This window comes from Macadamia integrifolia, chromosome 6, assembly GCF_013358625.1.
Source record: "Macadamia integrifolia cultivar HAES 741 chromosome 6, SCU_Mint_v3, whole genome shotgun sequence".
Taxonomy (NCBI): Eukaryota; Viridiplantae; Streptophyta; class Magnoliopsida; order Proteales; family Proteaceae; genus Macadamia; species Macadamia integrifolia.
Genome location: NC_056562.1, coordinates 38060762 through 38077469, shown reverse-complemented (window position 1 = coordinate 38077469; position 16708 = coordinate 38060762). Strand labels below are relative to the sequence as shown.

Genomic DNA, 16708 nt, shown 5'->3' with positions numbered 1-16708 from the left:
TTGATGTATGTGTGAGGAGTTAGGAAACAAATTTATTGACAGCGTCTTACTTGTTTCCATTCTTGGCACTTTTTCGTTGACCAAGCCGCTCCCAAACCCCAACCTATCAGATTTGACTTCTCTCACTCGTTCATCCTTTCGGAACTCTCCTCTTCTTTGGCTTTTTCAAAACATGTCTTTTTTAATGCCTATTCTCTATTAATATATATATCTAAAAATTAGATCTTTATTTTGATATAATCCATACTTGAAGCCTGCCCATCATCACCGTAATCGAGTTGAACTGAAATTCGTAAATTCGTTCCAGACTGAAACCTGAATACGAGCTTTCTCTGATTCTTTCATGGCAATTCCTCCTAATGATTTCCCACCAAGAAAGAGACGACCTTCAGCGAGCTCTTTCATCTCCCCTGACTTCTCCGACCGAAAGCTCCTTCAATCTCTTCTTCTTCTGTCCCAAGAGATTTCCCTTCTCAAACCTCTCCACTTCCTTCTCAAACAAAGCTTCTCTTCCATAATCCGCAAATCCAAACTCCTCTCCCTTGTATTCGACGAGATTTTTCGCCTTCCCGTTTTCTTTCTCCCTCAATCTGCACGTCTATGTTCTACAGAATTATACGTCGTCTTACAGAGAACCAAGACTTTGATCGAAGATTGCTCTAATGGAAGCAAGATGTGGCTTTTGATGCAGCACAAATCTGTAGCTGAAGGTTTTCATCAGTTAACAGCTGAAATATCAACTCTGCTAGACGTTTTCCCTTTCAAGGAATTCGATTTGAGCGATGATGTGAAGGAGCTCGTCGTTCTACTAAGAAAACAGTGTTGCAGGGCCATCACTATCGTGGATCCCTTGGCTGAGAATCTCAAACAAGAGGTTCTGAAGATGCTCGATGATATAGAGGAAGCTATCATTCCTGAGAAATCGAAGCTGGAGAATCTCTTCGAGAGGTTAGAGTTACGTGATTCTTCGAGTTGCAGAGACGAGATAGAGCGTCTCGAAGAGGAGGTTCAGAGTCTGGGTTCTACAGATTCGAAATCGACGGTTCAGATGCTTGCATTAATGGGCCTCCTTCGTTACGCGAAATGCTTCCTCTACGGTGCTTCGTCACCAAAGAGAAGCCTCAGCTCACCGAGATCCGACGGTACTAATAGCACCACGGAGATGTCGTTCCCCGCCGATTTCCTCTGCCCGATCAGCCTCGAATTGATGAGTGATCCAGTGATTGTCGCAACAGGGCAGACCTATGATAGATCCTCCATCAGCCTCTGGATCGAATCAGGACGCAACACGTGTCCTAAGACTGGTCAAGTACTCGCTCACACCAATCTGATCCCGAATCGTGGGTTGAAGAATTTGATCTTAATGTGGTGTCGTGAAAATAAACTCCCGTTTGAGATGGCGGAGACTGATAAATCTAACGGCGTTACATTGAGCAAGGCTGCGGTAGAAGCCACGAGGATGACGGCATCGTTTTTGGTTAACAGACTACGTGTTTCACAGTCAACGGAGACGGCTAATCGGATCGTTCACGAGCTTCGGACTCTTGCGAAAACTGTTTCCGAAAGCCGAGCTTGCATAGCCGAGTCTGGAGCGATTCCTGTTCTCGTTGATCACTTAGGTTCAAATAATCCTGACCTGCAACTTAACGCCGTTACTACGATTCTCAATCTGTCTATCCTCGAATCCAATAAGACGAGGATCATGGAAACCGGCGGAGTTGTGGATGGCGTCGTTGGGGTGTTGAGATCAGGTGCCACGTGGGAGGCGAAGGGTAATGCGGCTGCCACGCTGTATAGCCTTTCCAGTGTGCATGCCTACAGGAAAGAGCTAGGGAAGAAGAAACGTGTCGTGAACGGATTGGTGGAACTGGCGAGAGTGGGACCCGCAAGTCAAAGAAGAGATGCTCTGGCTTCTATTTTGAATTTGGCGGGAGAGAGAGGCTGTATTGGAAAGTTAATAGAAGGAGGAGTACTGAAAATGGCTGTGGAAATAATGGATGAGTCACCGGAAGAAGTGGTGTCTATTATGGCGGTGATGGCGAAGAGAGGCGGAGCAATGGCTATAGCTACTACGGATGGGGCTATTGCGAAATTAGCGACGGTGTTGACGGATGGTCCAGAGGGAGCGAAAGAGAGCGCCGCTGCGGCGCTTGATACGGTTTGCCGGAGAGGAGGGAATGAGGTGGTGGTTCAATTGGCAGCGATGCCGAGGATTCAAAAAGCAATTTGGGATCTGATGAGGACCGGAACAATGAGGTCACGGCGGAAGGCGGCTAGCCTTTGGAGGACTGTTCGGCAATGGGCGGCCGAAACCAATCATAATCATATTCATCATCAGGGTCGTGTTGTCCAGGTCATCACCAATATGACGGATCTATTCGTATCTTGATCGAGCAAGAAATGTTTGTATCTTTTTCTCTTCTTTTTTATTACAATGGCTGAATGTATTCTCTCAATTGTGTGATAAGGTCCAAACCCCCCAAAAATACAGAAAAAAAAAAAAAAGGGTGATATGTGATCCTATTTGGGTCTGATTGTAAATAGTGAGTCAATTGTATACTCGGAAATTGATTTGTGGCACATTCTTTTATTATTTTAAATAATATTTTTTTATGTAAAAATAATTTATTTTATTGATATGCTATAAATTATTTGATTTAGCCTTGGTTTAGTATATGAAATTAATATTTTATCCTTCCATTTGATTGGTTTTTCAATGACTTTAGGTTTCACATTGCTATTCAATGATACTTTTAGGGCAAAGGTCCAGATAAGACCACTATTTTTCCATATATCTCCCAATGCCCTTATTGTACACGTTGTTGAAGGGCCACGATGGAGTGATGCCAGTTCACAATGGCCTCAAGAAAACCTCCTCCATACTTTTATGTAACATTGTGTGTGCTGTTGTTTTATTTGATTCAATAATTTGATTATTTGGGGTATTTAATTTGTATTCAATTTTATTAATTTACCATTTATATATATAGACATGTTAGAATTGAAGTTTTAAAATTCAAAATTAAAATCAAATTAACTAAAAAAATTAATTTATCGTTTTCTATATAAACGATTCGATCCAATTTTGATAAACGATTTTGATTTGAAACGACACCCTTAATCATGCTCCAAATTTTTGCAAAACTCCCCATGATTTGTTTTAGATGGGGATGATGTGGTAACTTCGAACTTATGAATAGGAAAAAGGTGCCAAACAATTGGTTCAGCCAGATTTCGATTTTTATCTTAATTTTTTTTTTTCAATTATTGATCAGCATGTCTTGATTACTTGTCAATTTTTCTTAACGAGCTCATCTTATATTCGATATTTTTTATTTTATTCTATTCAGTTGGTCCAGGCAGTTTTGATTTTTATCAATTTCGAAAAGCCCAAAATCAAACACGATCGATAATTTTTTTTAATCTAGTTCGATGGCTTCTTCTTTTTTTTTCAATTCAATCAGATTCCATTTTGATACTTCCATGGATTGGTTCCCCTCCCTAATTAGAAATATGTCAAATTAGGTGTTTAAACTCAAGTACTCAACTATATGATCAAACTTGTAATCAACTAATCATATGTATCTTCCACAAGTTTAGGTCGGAATCATCGGATGCCATGTGGTAGTAGTCGGTGAGACGTTTTCCATGCCTGCCAACATATTCATTCTATTATCATATTGTTGCTCAAAATCAAATTCTCTCTCTATCATGGGTGGAGAGGTTTCAATCAATCGGTTTAATCCAGTTTCCATCAAGATGAATTGGTTTCAATCTGGTGATAGGATAAACCGACATCGAACCATTATGCCAAAAGTTGGTTTTACATCATTATCGGGTTTGATCAATCCGATTTGGGCTTCGATTTATATTGATTTCATAAAACCCAAAATCAATAATGGTTCATTCGATTCAATTGAACCAGCTGGTTTCGATCGATCCGACCTGTTTGGGACGGAAATTAAGATCCTTAAATTTTCTTTAGTGCAAGACCTGGGAGCCTGGGACCAGATAGAGACCCACTAGAATTGTGTCTCTCAGTTATTCCTACTAAATCAAATCAAATAATATCCAACCTTTTCCTGTTGCTGACCCCACAAAAAACTGCCTTTGCATTTCCTTATTCGTCACAAACATCCTTGGGTCTTTGACAAAGCGAACTATTTCAGTATATCTAGAAGATACAAGATATCCATTCATCCATCCTACAGATATTTAACGGCCAGGATCTAATATGAGTGAACATGGGCCCCAAGAGTCAGGTTATATCCCAGCCGTGTGACCGTGTCACATGTAACTCTGGACCCCACTACCTATATTAAAGCGAAGGTGCACAGCATTTACTGTAGGACGTGGGTCCCATCGTGAGAGAAAGTTTGACACAGATTAGCTCATTCCTGATACTGCGGCTACGGAAAATCTCTGCCAGATGATACGGTGAGACCCAGCTGACACCCACGCGTTTTCTGCACGTTCGGTACAGATTCTACACACAGGTGATGGATTCCGGAGCATATCATATTCCACATCAACGGTATGAATTCGATCACCTATTTTGACATTTGAGCAGCAAAGGCAAAACCGGATCCGGACCGAAAAGCTATAACCGAACCAAATAAAATTGGATTACAATCCAAAATTAAGGAACAAAACCGAAGCGGGACTTAGTTACTTTCTCATTCCTATGATGGCTAGAACTCATATCCAAATTTGGGTACTAATAAATATATTACAACCCGTCCCTGTGGCTTCAACTTAAGCCAATGGGAGGGCACGTGACAGCATCGATCATATAAAATACCATTTCACCCTTGCTTGACAATGCTCTCGTACATCTTCCCATTGGCTCTCGCGCTGATGTAGGAGCCACAAAGACATGGAGAGTTTATTTGCCCTTTAATATAATATAATATCAATTTACTATAGAGCAAAAGAAAACTACATGTTTTACCCCCCCCCCAAAAAAAAACTACATGGGTTAGGCAGCATTTTAGACAAATGGGAGGGCGCAGCTAAGCATCTCCAGTGCGAGTTATCGTGGATAACAGATGTGTGTGGGGCCAAATACACATAAGTAGCATTCTTTCTTTCTTTGTTTATTAATATTACATTCTTACCAAAAAGAAAATTATTAATATAACATTTTATAATACTATTACTAAAATACTATAATATAGTATGGGGCAAAAGAACCTGCTTTTCTAGTACAAAAAATGCCAGATACAAGGGCCAATAAATGTATAAACGAGAGCATCTTCAAAAAATATAAGAGATAGCATGATCTTTTTCATATATACAAGAATCAAAACCGAGCTGTGTTAGAATCAAATAGGAACTTAATAAAAACCAGAATCGAATATGTTCGGCATGAGTATTGATTTTGATAGGAGTCAATCTAATTCTAGATCACACCAACACTCCCTATAACCAACCAAAACCGAACCCATTACCCCAGTTCCGGAATCCGGATTTACACCCTATCAGGAAGGCAGAGCCAGAGAGAATTCACACGCGCCTGGCAAGGGCAAGTTGGCTCACCTGACCAAGTGCAACTCGCGTTACGTTACCAAGGAAAAAAAAAATTCAAAAAAGCGGCTCCACTGTCCACTGTTCGAGAATCTGCAACAATGGCGACTCTTTCCATGTAAAACGGCCATTTCTTTTTGTGGTTTCCTTCTTTTATTTTTTAACTCTTGGCGGGATTCAGTAGCCATTGTCTCGCAGCACAAAACTCAGGAGGGAGAGCGAATTGTGATTGAGTGATCTTTAATTTTTTGCTCTGATTCTGGGTAGTGGGAACAATCTAATATTTTTTTAAGTTGAAACTCAAACCCAGTTCAGATTGATCCACCGACAGCGACGTCTCTATTGAGCTATTACTCTTTCCATTCCATGGTTTCTCCTGCACTGAAAGAAAAAGGCTTCTGGGTACTTTGAATCTTCTTTTCTCTTTGAAGAATCGAACAATGTTGGTTCTTCTTGTTTGTTGAAAGACGGCTTTTTTTTCTGTTACCGTTCTACCCAAATCTTGCTTTTTTCATAGGAACTACAATACGTTCTTGTTTATCCAATCGTTAAGTTGACTCAAGTCACATTTTCTACTCTCAGAGAGTTTCAGCCAATGGAGTCTGCAACTAAACATGCTAGAGCTTCTTCAAACATATCTGATATTGTCCATAGATTTGCGAAAGTTTGTAGATTAAGATCTACGGGAGTGTTTTCAGGTGAAAACCCTACCCACGACCACCGCAAAAGGGCCTCTTCTACTGGAGATAGCAGCAATACTACGGATGAGAACGAGTTTGATGAGCAGAAAATCCATCCCCATCCCATTGAAGGAACCCTAGTTGGAAGTGATAAAGTGGCTGCTACTGCTGTGATTCCGAAGCTATTTGATAGCATTTCAGCTCTGAAACTAGCTTACATTCAGCTTCAGGAGGCTCACATTCCCTTTGACTCTGAAAAAATCGAAGTCGCTGATGACCTTGTTGTGTCCCAGCTCAAAGTCCTCTCTGACATCAAGCGCTCCTACAAAGAGAAGCAAATCACCAGCCCCAAGTGTGATTCCACCTCAGGGAGTTCTCTTCTGTTTGCAGAGATCCAAGATCATGAAAGCCGGTTGGAGAAATTACAGTCTCAGATCCAAGGCAAAGACTCCCTAATCTTCGAACTTCGGCGAGAACTTGAGGGGTTGGATCGTAATAATGCATCTTTGGAAGAGCTGTTGAAGAGACGGAAATATCTTGAGGAAGAAAATATGGGACCTTGTAGGGATTTGGAACCAAATTCGTTCGTAGAAGTTTTCAACGCGGCATCGAAGTCGATTCACGATTTTGCTAAGCCCTTGATTTGTCTGATGAAAGCTTCATCCTGGGATCTTGACCTTGCTGCCAACTCCATTGAAGAATCAGTAGTCTACTTGAAAAGATCCCACAAGAAATATGCATTTGAAGCCTATCTGTCTCGCAGAATGTTCCATGGTTTTTTCCCCAAACTCCATAATTTGGAAGATATTACAAGGTTTAAAGACCCATTTGATGCTTTGGTTGCGGAACCAACTTCTAGTTTTGCGAACTTTTGCAGATTAAAGTACCTCCTGGTGGTACATTCTAAAATGGAGGCATCATTCTTTGGGAATTTGGATCAGAGGACATTTGTTATGAGTGGGAAGCATCCAAGGACACCACTATACCAGGCGTTCGTGAAAATGGCGAAGTGGGTTTGGGTTTTACAGGGACTTGCAGCCTCGGTGGAGGATAAAGCTGAGATATTTGGGGTCCAAACAGGTAGCGAATTCTCTGAGGATTACATGGAGAGTGTAGTGGAAGATGAGGATGATGCCCTCGGGATTGACAGGGAACAAGGAAGGCGCATTGTTGGATTTATGGTCATGCCTGGCTTCAGAGTGGGGAAGGCTGTGATTAGATCTCGTGTTTATCTCTCCAAGATGGAATGAACGCTCATAAGGTACAGCATAATGTCTTAATGGAAAATGTCGGTGAAAATGCTTTTACTTAGTTGGCCATGCCTTTTTGGATCCAATTGCTTCCTTGATTATTTCTTCATTACTGGAGTAATGGAGGACGGAACAACCTTAGAAGCTGAGAGACTAGGTGTGGTTTTTGATTCACAGTTCAGTGGCACCCCAGGCAAGTATCCCACTTGGTTTCATTTTGTAGTCCATCTAAGTTAATCGGTTCTGTTATGATTATAAGCAAGATAATGCTTGATGCATTTAGTGAACTGTAAATACTAGTCAGACTGCTACTTTTTGATGTTCATTATACAAATTGCGAAGTTATGAGCCTATGTTTACAGTGTTATACATGCACACAGTTCTGTTTTTTTTTCCCTCATGGCACCTCATAGAGTGTTCTTCAACAATTTGAATCATTTTATATTACAGTATTCCCTCGCTTGCAGAAGTGCCAATAAATGAATCCAGCTGAGGTAATTGGCTTGTCTAAAAAGAGTTCAATCGCAGGTTTAAGACTAATGTAGTTTTGATAAACTGAACCAGATGTCCAGACCCAGGTACAGGCAGGCATTCCATATATGCTTGCTTCTTTTTTTTCTTCTCCCAGCATTGCTTACCAAATGGGAAGTCATGGATTGAAACCCTTGTGAATGAATGAATATAGGAGATACTAGTTAGGGACCCATTGATTGTATGACATTTTGGCTGGTTTCTAAGCAGGCATATCCTCCATCAATAAACTAAAATTAGTCTATGCCAAGACAGTAAATACAAGAAAACCAGATTTACTGCTGCATAGTGTTGCTGAACTAGTATAAAAGAATTTTGTATCCTGATTTTCCATACAGGAGAGCATATAGAAGTTATCGGGGGAACAGGGGAAGGATGGTCTGAAGTCTGAACACAGCATATTTGCCAGGGCCAAAGTTGGACATGATATCTCATATTGCCTTTGGCGATAGTATCAGTAATTAAAAGTACAAATTATATGAAAAAGGAGAAATGATGAGATTTGCTATCTTGAGAAAAGTCTTGTAAAGAAGTTGCCGGATCTGGATTTCTCTAAACATGCGACATGAACATATCTGCCAAACTTGTCTACTTGCCTTGCCTCACCTTTGGTGTCTTTCTTGCAGACCTTGCATGTTTTGTCAACCCAACCTTCTTCAATGTATTCCCCATCCACTGATGTCCACGAAAGTAGAAAAGAAGAATAAGGAAACTTAATGACAAATTAAATAAGGTTCTCCTCAGAGCTATCACAATACTAATCTTAAAATCTGATGGGAAGAAACTTAAAAGATTTCACCCAAGAATGCCTTGAAACATTAGATACATATTAAATTCCAATTTTAATATGAAGCCTCACCACATGTTGCTAGGAAAGTGAAAATATTAACTACTTAGCTGAAAATAAGATAATAAGTAGCCAAGGATGGTAAGAAAGGGCTCATGACACAACTATTTTGCATCTTTTCAGCAATTAACATTAAGTACATACACAACAGTAATATATGAATCTGATAATCAATGTCATCAATTTAAACTGTTAAGATGCCTTTGAAATAGACAAACAAAAAATTGAGTTATGTTCATTAAACTCTGCAATTAATTTGTTGTAAATAGCTGCTTGCTTAAAATAATAAATATAAGTAAGGATCAAGAAAATGAAGCATTTGATTTTGCAGGATGAGTTAAATATTACAATGGGATGATAAAACAAATCATGGTGATTACCATCAACATAGGATTTGAAGAAATCCTTGTAAGTCCCACCAATCTTCCGTCGGAGAGCAGCATACTGCATAAGAATCACCATCCAATGTTGGTTAAGGAAAATCATGAAATAATTGTGTACTTGTATTACGAATTCAAATATGGATTATTTCAGAATTTACCTCCTCCCTTGTCATCTTTTCTCCAGACGAGGTGACTTCTCTAGCCTCTTCCAAGAGTTGGGCATCCTGGGCAGATCTAACTTGAGAGAAGTCAAGAGCATCAGTTAAACTCGTGAAGAGAGATTGTTTACTCTTTTTGGTCTCTCCCTCCGTATCATTCTCATCTAAATTAGCACAAATTCTTCTTGGGTTATAGCTTTTGTGGAACCTAGCTGAGGAAGTGTTTTGCAGAGCCGCTCCAAATGATGGATAATAACTTTGTGAAGAAGACAGAGGGAAAGCCGTTAATCCCATTCTTTCTCTTATTTATATATAAAGTTTTGCAGGAACAAGAAGATGCACAGAAACTCCAGATCTTACTCAACTTTCATCTTCCTTTATTTATAGTCTAGATGAAAGCCATTGGTATCTGAGGTCCCACCAAAAGAATAATGGTTCTGGAAGGGAAGACGAAGGTCCTTGCTGCTCACTTGGACTGCTAGTTTTAGTGGTGCGTGAAGGAGGACGTGGCGTTTTACCTTACCTTTAGAAACGAGAGGATTGAGAGAAAGAAGGCTGGAGTTGGATTTGGAGCCATACACAAAAAAATCAGTTCTGGAAACGCAATTCGTGGTCAGAAAATATCCAAGATTGTGAGCTAAGTAAGAAAACAATTCATCAACTGTCCATTTATAATCTCTATCCTATAACCTTTTCGGGGTAAGGTTGTGTAGTTTTCGTTTTCCAAATCTAGAACCTTATGCATCAACTATTTTGGGTTCTTTTTTTTTTTACCCCTTCCGTATTTGGGTTCGAGTCACATAATTAGAGGAAAAATTCCCAGGTTAAAAGAGATAAAAGATGCATTTCATTTCTACTTTAATATATCAGAGGTATGATTCTCTAAGCAACCGGACTCATCCTAAAGAAACTCCCTTAACATTGAAGAACCACCCATGGCCTGGTCTCATATGGGACAGTGGGAGGGGGTGGTTCTTATGTGTTAGATAACCTTTGCAACCCCCCCTCAAGAGAGAGAGAGAAGCATGTATTTAAAAGAAGAAACTCTGGAGCATGGATCAGTCATCCTCAGGGTCTTTGGAGTATCATAACATCATTCTTCATTCCTTGGTCACACACAGAATACCTTAAGCCAACACCTTATACTAGCCACAAATACTTGAGAGACAGCACATGGTTGAACACGTTTGTCCATCCTTTCCAATCCAACTCTTCTGATTTATTGGATGTGCCAAACAAATATTAGGCATGAATCAGTCCCATTCGATGACACCCTATTCGTATAATCAGATGTAGCTTTACACAAGTACCAACACTGTTGTGATAAAACTTAAAAGCCAGTCTGGTAGGGTCCATATATGAGATGTTTAGATTGTAGAATATGACTACTGTGGAAAAGGTCACTGAAATCCAATTTGTGGGAAGCTAGTAGTTGGCAATTTGCAAACAAAAAACTTCTCCATCAATCTTCTGTGCAGTTACAACAGTAGGGGGATTATATTTTGCGTAACAGTGTAAACGGTGTTGCCGTTCCGAAGTGTCTAATCGTGCTAGAAAGCCAGCAGTCACTGTTTCTCTACTTGCATATATGACTGGTATCTCAAATTTTTTTTTTGGTAGAACTGTGGTATCTCAATGATGCAAAATTAGACTAACAAGATACAGTGCAGCTCACACGATGTACACCATGCCAACCTTGAGCAGCGATGCTGGTGGAACCTTGAGCACCACATCTGGTCCTCGGCAATTCCTTCTTAGGAAATTGTATCCTAGATCAATTGCTGCTCTCTTCAGCAGAGATGATCCTTGCTTTGCTTTTACATGTGAGTGCCCAAGTATGAATGCTGTCCCAGCTTGTTTAGCTGCCAACAACTCTTCCATCTCTTCCTGTACATGCATATCCATCTCAGAGTGGGGATCTGTTTCAGAATCATCGTCGGCAGAAAACCTTACCCTTTTCTCAACAACATGCACGGGCTCCATCTCTATGACATCTGTTGCACTCTCTACTGTTTGGAACCCGACTGATACACTTTCTGGATGCACACTTTCATCCATCTCATAGGCTGGTTGGCCTGAGAATGCCACTGTTTTGACAACTGTGAACCTACACTCTCTGGTTGAGTCATTAGAACTTCTTCCATCGTCTTCCATACATGAATTAGTCGCATTACTCTGATAACCATTGTAGCGGATGAAAGCAGCCAATCTATCTATGAGCTCAGATTCAAATGAGTCAATGTCCTGGTGAACGTCTTTGTATCCATAACGCACAATGCACCTGTAGGACCTGTGAGCTGGAGGACCCACACGACCCACTAGATAACGCTCTGCTGGGGGCACATAAGGTACGGTCACAGACTTGACACACACAAAGACAAGAATGCGGTGGTATGCAGGGAGGTTGGTGACAAAGTGGGAGAAGTTTGCAGGGATTCCTGAAATGAGGTCAGTATACACTAGGCCGATGCCAGGGACTCGAGCAATGCCCAAGCTGGGACCCAGGGCTAGGAGCCACTCTAAGGAGACCTTGTTATGAAGATCAAACTCATATTTCTTGATGGTGGCATAATGCCAAACAAACATAATTGTCATTAGGATTAAGGCCAGGAGGATAGGAAGCCAGGCTCCTTCAAGGAACTTCACAAGGGAAGCTGAAAAGTAGAGGACTTCAATGGAGCCAAAGAGGAGTAGGAATGCCAGAGCTATAACAGGGGGCTTGTGCCAACAGAGGACAATCACCAAAGAGGTAAGGCATGTGGTCACTAGCATTACTGTCATCACTGCCAAACCTGCAAATAGACGACCAAAAAATATTATTTATATAAAGGGTGTCAAATTATTTTGAAACCCTTTTTTACCCTTAACTTCATGAAGTCTTGGGAATAAGACAAGGAACAATCAAAAAAAGATTACATGTTCTAAATACACCTATAGAGGTATCATTCAAACAGTCCCATTTATATATATATATATATATATATATATCTAGGACCAACTGGGTGGGAACAGTTGGGTGCTTACAATTGCACAAAAGGTAGCATTTTTCAAAAACTAAATAAAAAATGAAATATTATACCACCAACTAATATAGTTATAATTTCAAAGCAAATATCATGAGAATTAAGACACTCGTGAGGTGTTTTATACCTGATGCATTTCCTATGTGCTTTGTATCTCTGAATCCAATGGTGACAGCATTGCAGAGGATCATGAGAATCCAGTTGATCTCAGGGATGTATATCTGACCATGTATCTTGTCAGAGGTGTGAACAACCTTCACTCTTGGGAAGCAGCACAGTGACTGGCTCTGGTTGATGATAGAGAATGTTCCGCTGATGATTGCTTGGCTTCCCACCACAGAAGCAAGAATGGCTATTATAACCACTGGCCACCTTACATTTTCTGCAACCAATAATTTCAGTACGTCGCATTCCTTTCTCTGTTTATAATTAGCCACATAAACTGCACAACCTAGGGTAGTTCAATCACTAGTATCCAGTTGCCTGATAATGGTAGTTTTATTGAGTCAGCTCTTAAGACACGAAGAGAGTGCCGAATAAAGCAGTTAGGAGTACTGATCAACTGTAAGGGACTCCATAGCCCCAAGTCTTCGCATATCAAACGGTTCAGTTAGTGTTTTATAAAATTAACCTACAACTTGGTCATCATGAATGACTTCTCTGTTTTTATTACTACCCACATCCGAACTCCAGTTTTTTCTATTTTCTACCCTTTTTCCATTATAATTTTCTTTGAGGTTTCCAAGTTTCATAATGAAGCCAAGTATTAAAACACAGGTGCACTGAATATACGGTTGATGCTCACTACTTGAAGGTAAAGTTGCTTTATTTTGCGACAAAAAAATATGACATGTTCAAACAAAATTGTAAGAAATGATGAATGAAAAAAAGAATACCTGGAACCGAGATATAAAAGCCAATCTGATAGCTGGTGTTAATATTGTGATGCCTTGACAAGTAAGCAGCTTGACCCATGTACGCTAATATCAGAGCGGGATAAACCAGAAAAGTGAAAGCAATCTGTACAGTTGGACAGAGTAAGTTTCCTTCTTGGGGGGGGGGGGTGGGGAACTAGAAACTGGAGTATAAGATATTATTGGGAAACTGGAGTATAAGATATTATTGGGAGAATAAGTTTGGGAATACACATGCACATCAGCCAAACATCTAGATAGATAGTTGTAATAGAGTGTACCTGGATTGCAATGTATGTAAAATGACCAAGATCAGCAAACATTGCCTCTGAACCTGCAATTCAATTACACATCATATTGCAGTATGTCTGTTGATTTCTTCATAATTGGTGAAAAATCACAAGGTTTTATGTATCTTTTTTTATTGCCTGCAAGTTTCTCATTGGAAAATCTTGGATTTGAAATAATCGGCATAGTAAAATAACTGGTTGGCACACCAAATTGCTACAGAGAGTTCTCTTCATGAATGTTACCACTCACTGTACATGGGATCAGGAATTTGAAACTTTTGTTATTGTCTCCTCCCTCCGTGCTCCTGCTGACATATTAAAAGGGTGGGAAAAAGAACCTCAAGGGATACGTTATTTTACTTGGTAAATATCTCTGGGATGCTCTTTTTCCTTTCCCTTTTTTTTTTTTCTGTGTCCCCAGGAGTGCACGGGGAGGAGAGTATGGTAAAGGACCCAAATATCCTCGTTTAGGGATCGCCTGATTCTGTGTTCAGTAAAAAAAATTGACTGCTTATGGAGAATAATGGTTTCCATAGCTTTGCTATAGCTTAAGCTGCCAAAATAATGTAGAAATGTGTCTTTATGATGGTTTGGGTGAATTTTCAGCTGCATGATTCCAGTTAGGACCGAGAAATGGAAAGCCACATTATTTATGTGCACCTAATGCATGGCTATGACATTTCTCGACTGCAACTATAACAAAAACTTCTGAGACATTAGATCACCTGTTTCAAAATAACTATGATTTGTGTGGCTAATGACTTCAATTAATAAATGAAATTCCAGTTGGTCAAAATGACGAAAACCAGCCATTTTTAGGTTTAAACTTTACCAGTGGTATCGCTGGTCCCAATTCTGGATAAGGGTTTCCAGAGTCAGATTTGAAGGTAGAACTAAAACCTTCAGAATAGCCATTTTAGCATGAATACTGAAAGTTTTCTGTGGACCTTATGCTATTATTAACAAAAGATGCACTCATAGACAATGGAATGGCAGAACAGGATTCATGAGCCAACTCGAAGTAGTTGGGATAATTCTTAGTTCAATTGACCTTTTTTTTAATCGAAAAAATGACTTAAAATATTATCTCAATGTTTATACTTCTAAAACTTCGATTGCATATGCAAGAGACCAGCAAATACACAACACAATAACAATATTCGGACATGCATTCCAAATATTACCTGTTATACACAATAAAATTCCACCCAAAGACATCCAGCCACCTTTCCTTGTCTTCTTCAAGAACTTGTACATGTAATATGGGGAGAGAGCTTGATAAACTTGTGGGTTCCAATGGAATATGTTGTATAAGCCAAGAGCACTAATGCAAAGTAGCCAAGTCAATATAACCGGAGCAAAAAAGAATCCAACCCGATGTGTGCCATAGTGTTGCAGGGCAAATAGACACACTAATATGAAGCAAGTGATTGGAACTACTGCATCTGCGAACAAAGACATTATCTCAGATACATTCAAAAGATCGATTACTGAAAGCATCATCTACAGATTTTTTGGTTATTAGGAGTTAAATCATTTTATTTTGGTTTCCACAGCATCTCAGTGCATAAAGAACTTCAGTGAAAATGGACTCATCCAGAGTCTCCACCAGAATGTGAATAAACAATAGAATTGGGTTCAATTTCTGAAAATTTATGAAAGATCTTAGTCCCCTTCTCTCTCTCTTAAATTAAAACTATAAATCTTGCCGAGGCTTGAGATGAATCAATCTAGAAGCATCACCTCATCTGCTCAAATGCTATAGAATTTCAAAATGAAATTATTTCATTTCAGGTGACAACCAAACGTAACCTTCTAGATACTCAGAAAGGTGCTTTTCAAATGCCAATAAAAAAAGATTGATTGAAAAGTAGATTCGGATCAATAACCAGGACGAAATGCAGAATAAAAGTCCAGAAGCTTACATTGGTGGTGTTCCTTTGACATTGATAACTCAAGGCCTGACACTGCAGAGAAAACTGTATATATAAAGTGGTAATCAGCAAATTGATGGAAACAGTGATAAAGAAAATTTTGTATAGCAGACAAGAAGAATACCAGAAATGGATGGAGTGAGCACTCCATCTCCAATTACCATACAAGTACCAAGCAGAACTAGGACTAGCAAAGCTGTGTGTAATGACTTGTGCTTCTCCAGCAAAAGTTTCACCTTTGAGTGGCTTTTGGTCTCAGGAAGAGATTCCATTATGTAAGTAGACACTGCTTCATCTGCAACCTGTCTGTTGGGTAGAAGGCTTACTTTGGCATGTCTACATATCAAAGAATACAGAGCAAAAGTGCCACCTGCAACAATTGTGCACAAAAAATCAAATTTGATTGATGAATAATATATTTCTATTAATAGAGCAAACAATAGTAATATTCAATAATTCAAGACATGTACATACCTTCTCCATTGTCATCTGCTCGAAGAACCACAAAGACATACTTGAACAAAGGAACAAGCGTTAAAGTCCAGAAGACAAAAGAAAGCACACCAAAAATTTCTTCATTTGTCTCTGAATGATGAATATCTTCTGCAAATGTACTCTTGTAAACATATAGAGGGGAAATGCTCAAGTCCCCGTAGACCACACCAAGACTCTGATAAGCTAACAGCAACAGAGTCTTCCAAGAATCCTTCTGAAACGCAAATAGAAATTCAAACTTCCAGATGTTCAACTCTGATAAGGCTAGTAAAGCATAGAATAACACTTGTTTTCTCTTGCGAAAAAAAAAAAAAAAAAAAAACAGGTTCCAACAAACCAAGGGTACACTTATATTCACCTCATTATCATTTTTAATATATGGATCTGCGAAATAGAGTTAGAGAAGTATTCAAGGGGAAAAAAATAAACCTTTGTATTCAAGCATTCCCCATTATGAAGAACCATCTTTTTACTGAGCTGGATCTACACTAAATTCCGTTGCTATCCTCAGCTACTTGCAGATCTGCACTGAAATATCCAAGACTTGTGAAGAAAACTCAGAGAAAATGCAACTTCAAAAAACAGAAAGGGTAAAACTTCAAGAACAGAGCACCCTATAGATTCACACCCATCACTCCATTTTCTCTCATACATGGAAAAGACAAGAGCACGCCCCC

The 16708-nt window shown here is 39.5% G+C and overlaps 4 protein-coding genes across 5 annotated transcripts in view; 2 read left to right on the top strand and 2 right to left on the bottom strand.

Annotated features, from left to right (window-relative positions):
* The first annotated feature begins 343 nt into the window (after window positions 1-343).
* Window positions 344-2576, top strand: LOC122080809 (U-box domain-containing protein 16-like). Its single transcript, XM_042647663.1, has one exon. The coding sequence runs from the start codon at window positions 344-346 to the stop codon at window positions 2387-2389; it is 2046 nt and encodes a 681-aa protein (XP_042503597.1). The 3' UTR covers window positions 2390-2576.
* A 3545-nt stretch (window positions 2577-6121) lies between these two features.
* LOC122082277 (protein GRAVITROPIC IN THE LIGHT 1-like) lies at window positions 6122-7456 on the top strand. The gene has a single exon (XM_042649739.1). It carries the CDS (start codon window positions 6122-6124, stop codon window positions 7454-7456), a length of 1335 nt encoding a protein of 444 aa, XP_042505673.1.
* Window positions 7457-8246: 790 nt separating this feature from the next.
* On the bottom strand, window positions 8247-9974 carry LOC122082475. The gene is made up of 3 exons (XM_042650071.1): window positions 9376-9974; window positions 9215-9278; window positions 8247-8662 (listed from the first exon to the last, which is right to left on the bottom strand). Exons 1-3 carry the CDS (start codon window positions 9667-9669, stop codon window positions 8493-8495), a joined length of 528 nt encoding a protein of 175 aa, XP_042506005.1. The 5' UTR covers window positions 9670-9974; the 3' UTR covers window positions 8247-8492.
* Window positions 9975-10569: 595 nt separating this feature from the next.
* LOC122082473 (potassium transporter 2-like) overlaps window positions 10570-16708 on the bottom strand; it is a 6454-nt gene continuing 315 nt past the window's right edge. The window contains exons 2-10 of one of the 2 annotated variants that reach the window (XM_042650070.1): window positions 16461-16554; window positions 16011-16245; window positions 15661-15906; window positions 15528-15581; window positions 14787-15047; window positions 13594-13646; window positions 13295-13418; window positions 12526-12780; window positions 10570-12167 (exon numbers count right to left, since the gene is read on the bottom strand). In XM_042650070.1, coding sequence (XP_042506004.1) covers window positions 11047-12167; window positions 12526-12780; window positions 13295-13418; window positions 13594-13646; window positions 14787-15047; window positions 15528-15581; window positions 15661-15906; window positions 16011-16245; window positions 16461-16496 — 2385 coding nt within the window. In that variant the 5' untranslated portion in view covers window positions 16497-16554 and the 3' untranslated portion in view covers window positions 10570-11046. Of the gene's footprint in view, window positions 12168-12525; window positions 12781-13294; window positions 13419-13593; window positions 13647-14786; window positions 15048-15527; window positions 15582-15660; window positions 15907-16010; window positions 16246-16460; window positions 16560-16708 lie in introns of both variants that reach the window. The other variant, XM_042650069.1, reaches the window with a different exon arrangement.

Coding starts and splice junctions, on each gene's coding strand:
- LOC122080809 (XM_042647663.1), top strand. CDS start 344: ATGGCAATTCCTCCTAATGATTTCCCACCAAGAAAGAGACGACCTTCA.
- LOC122082277 (XM_042649739.1), top strand. CDS start 6,122: ATGGAGTCTGCAACTAAACATGCTAGAGCTTCTTCAAACATATCTGAT.
- LOC122082475 (XM_042650071.1), bottom strand. CDS start 9,669: ATGGGATTAACGGCTTTCCCTCTGTCTTCTTCACAAAGTTATTATCCA. Junction 9,279..9,375: donor AAAAGATGACAAGGGAGGAG/GTAAATTCTGAA, acceptor ATTCTTATGCAG/TATGCTGCTCTCCGACGGAA. Junction 8,663..9,214: donor CTTCAAATCCTATGTTGATG/GTAATCACCATG, acceptor CGTGGACATCAG/TGGATGGGGAATACATTGAA.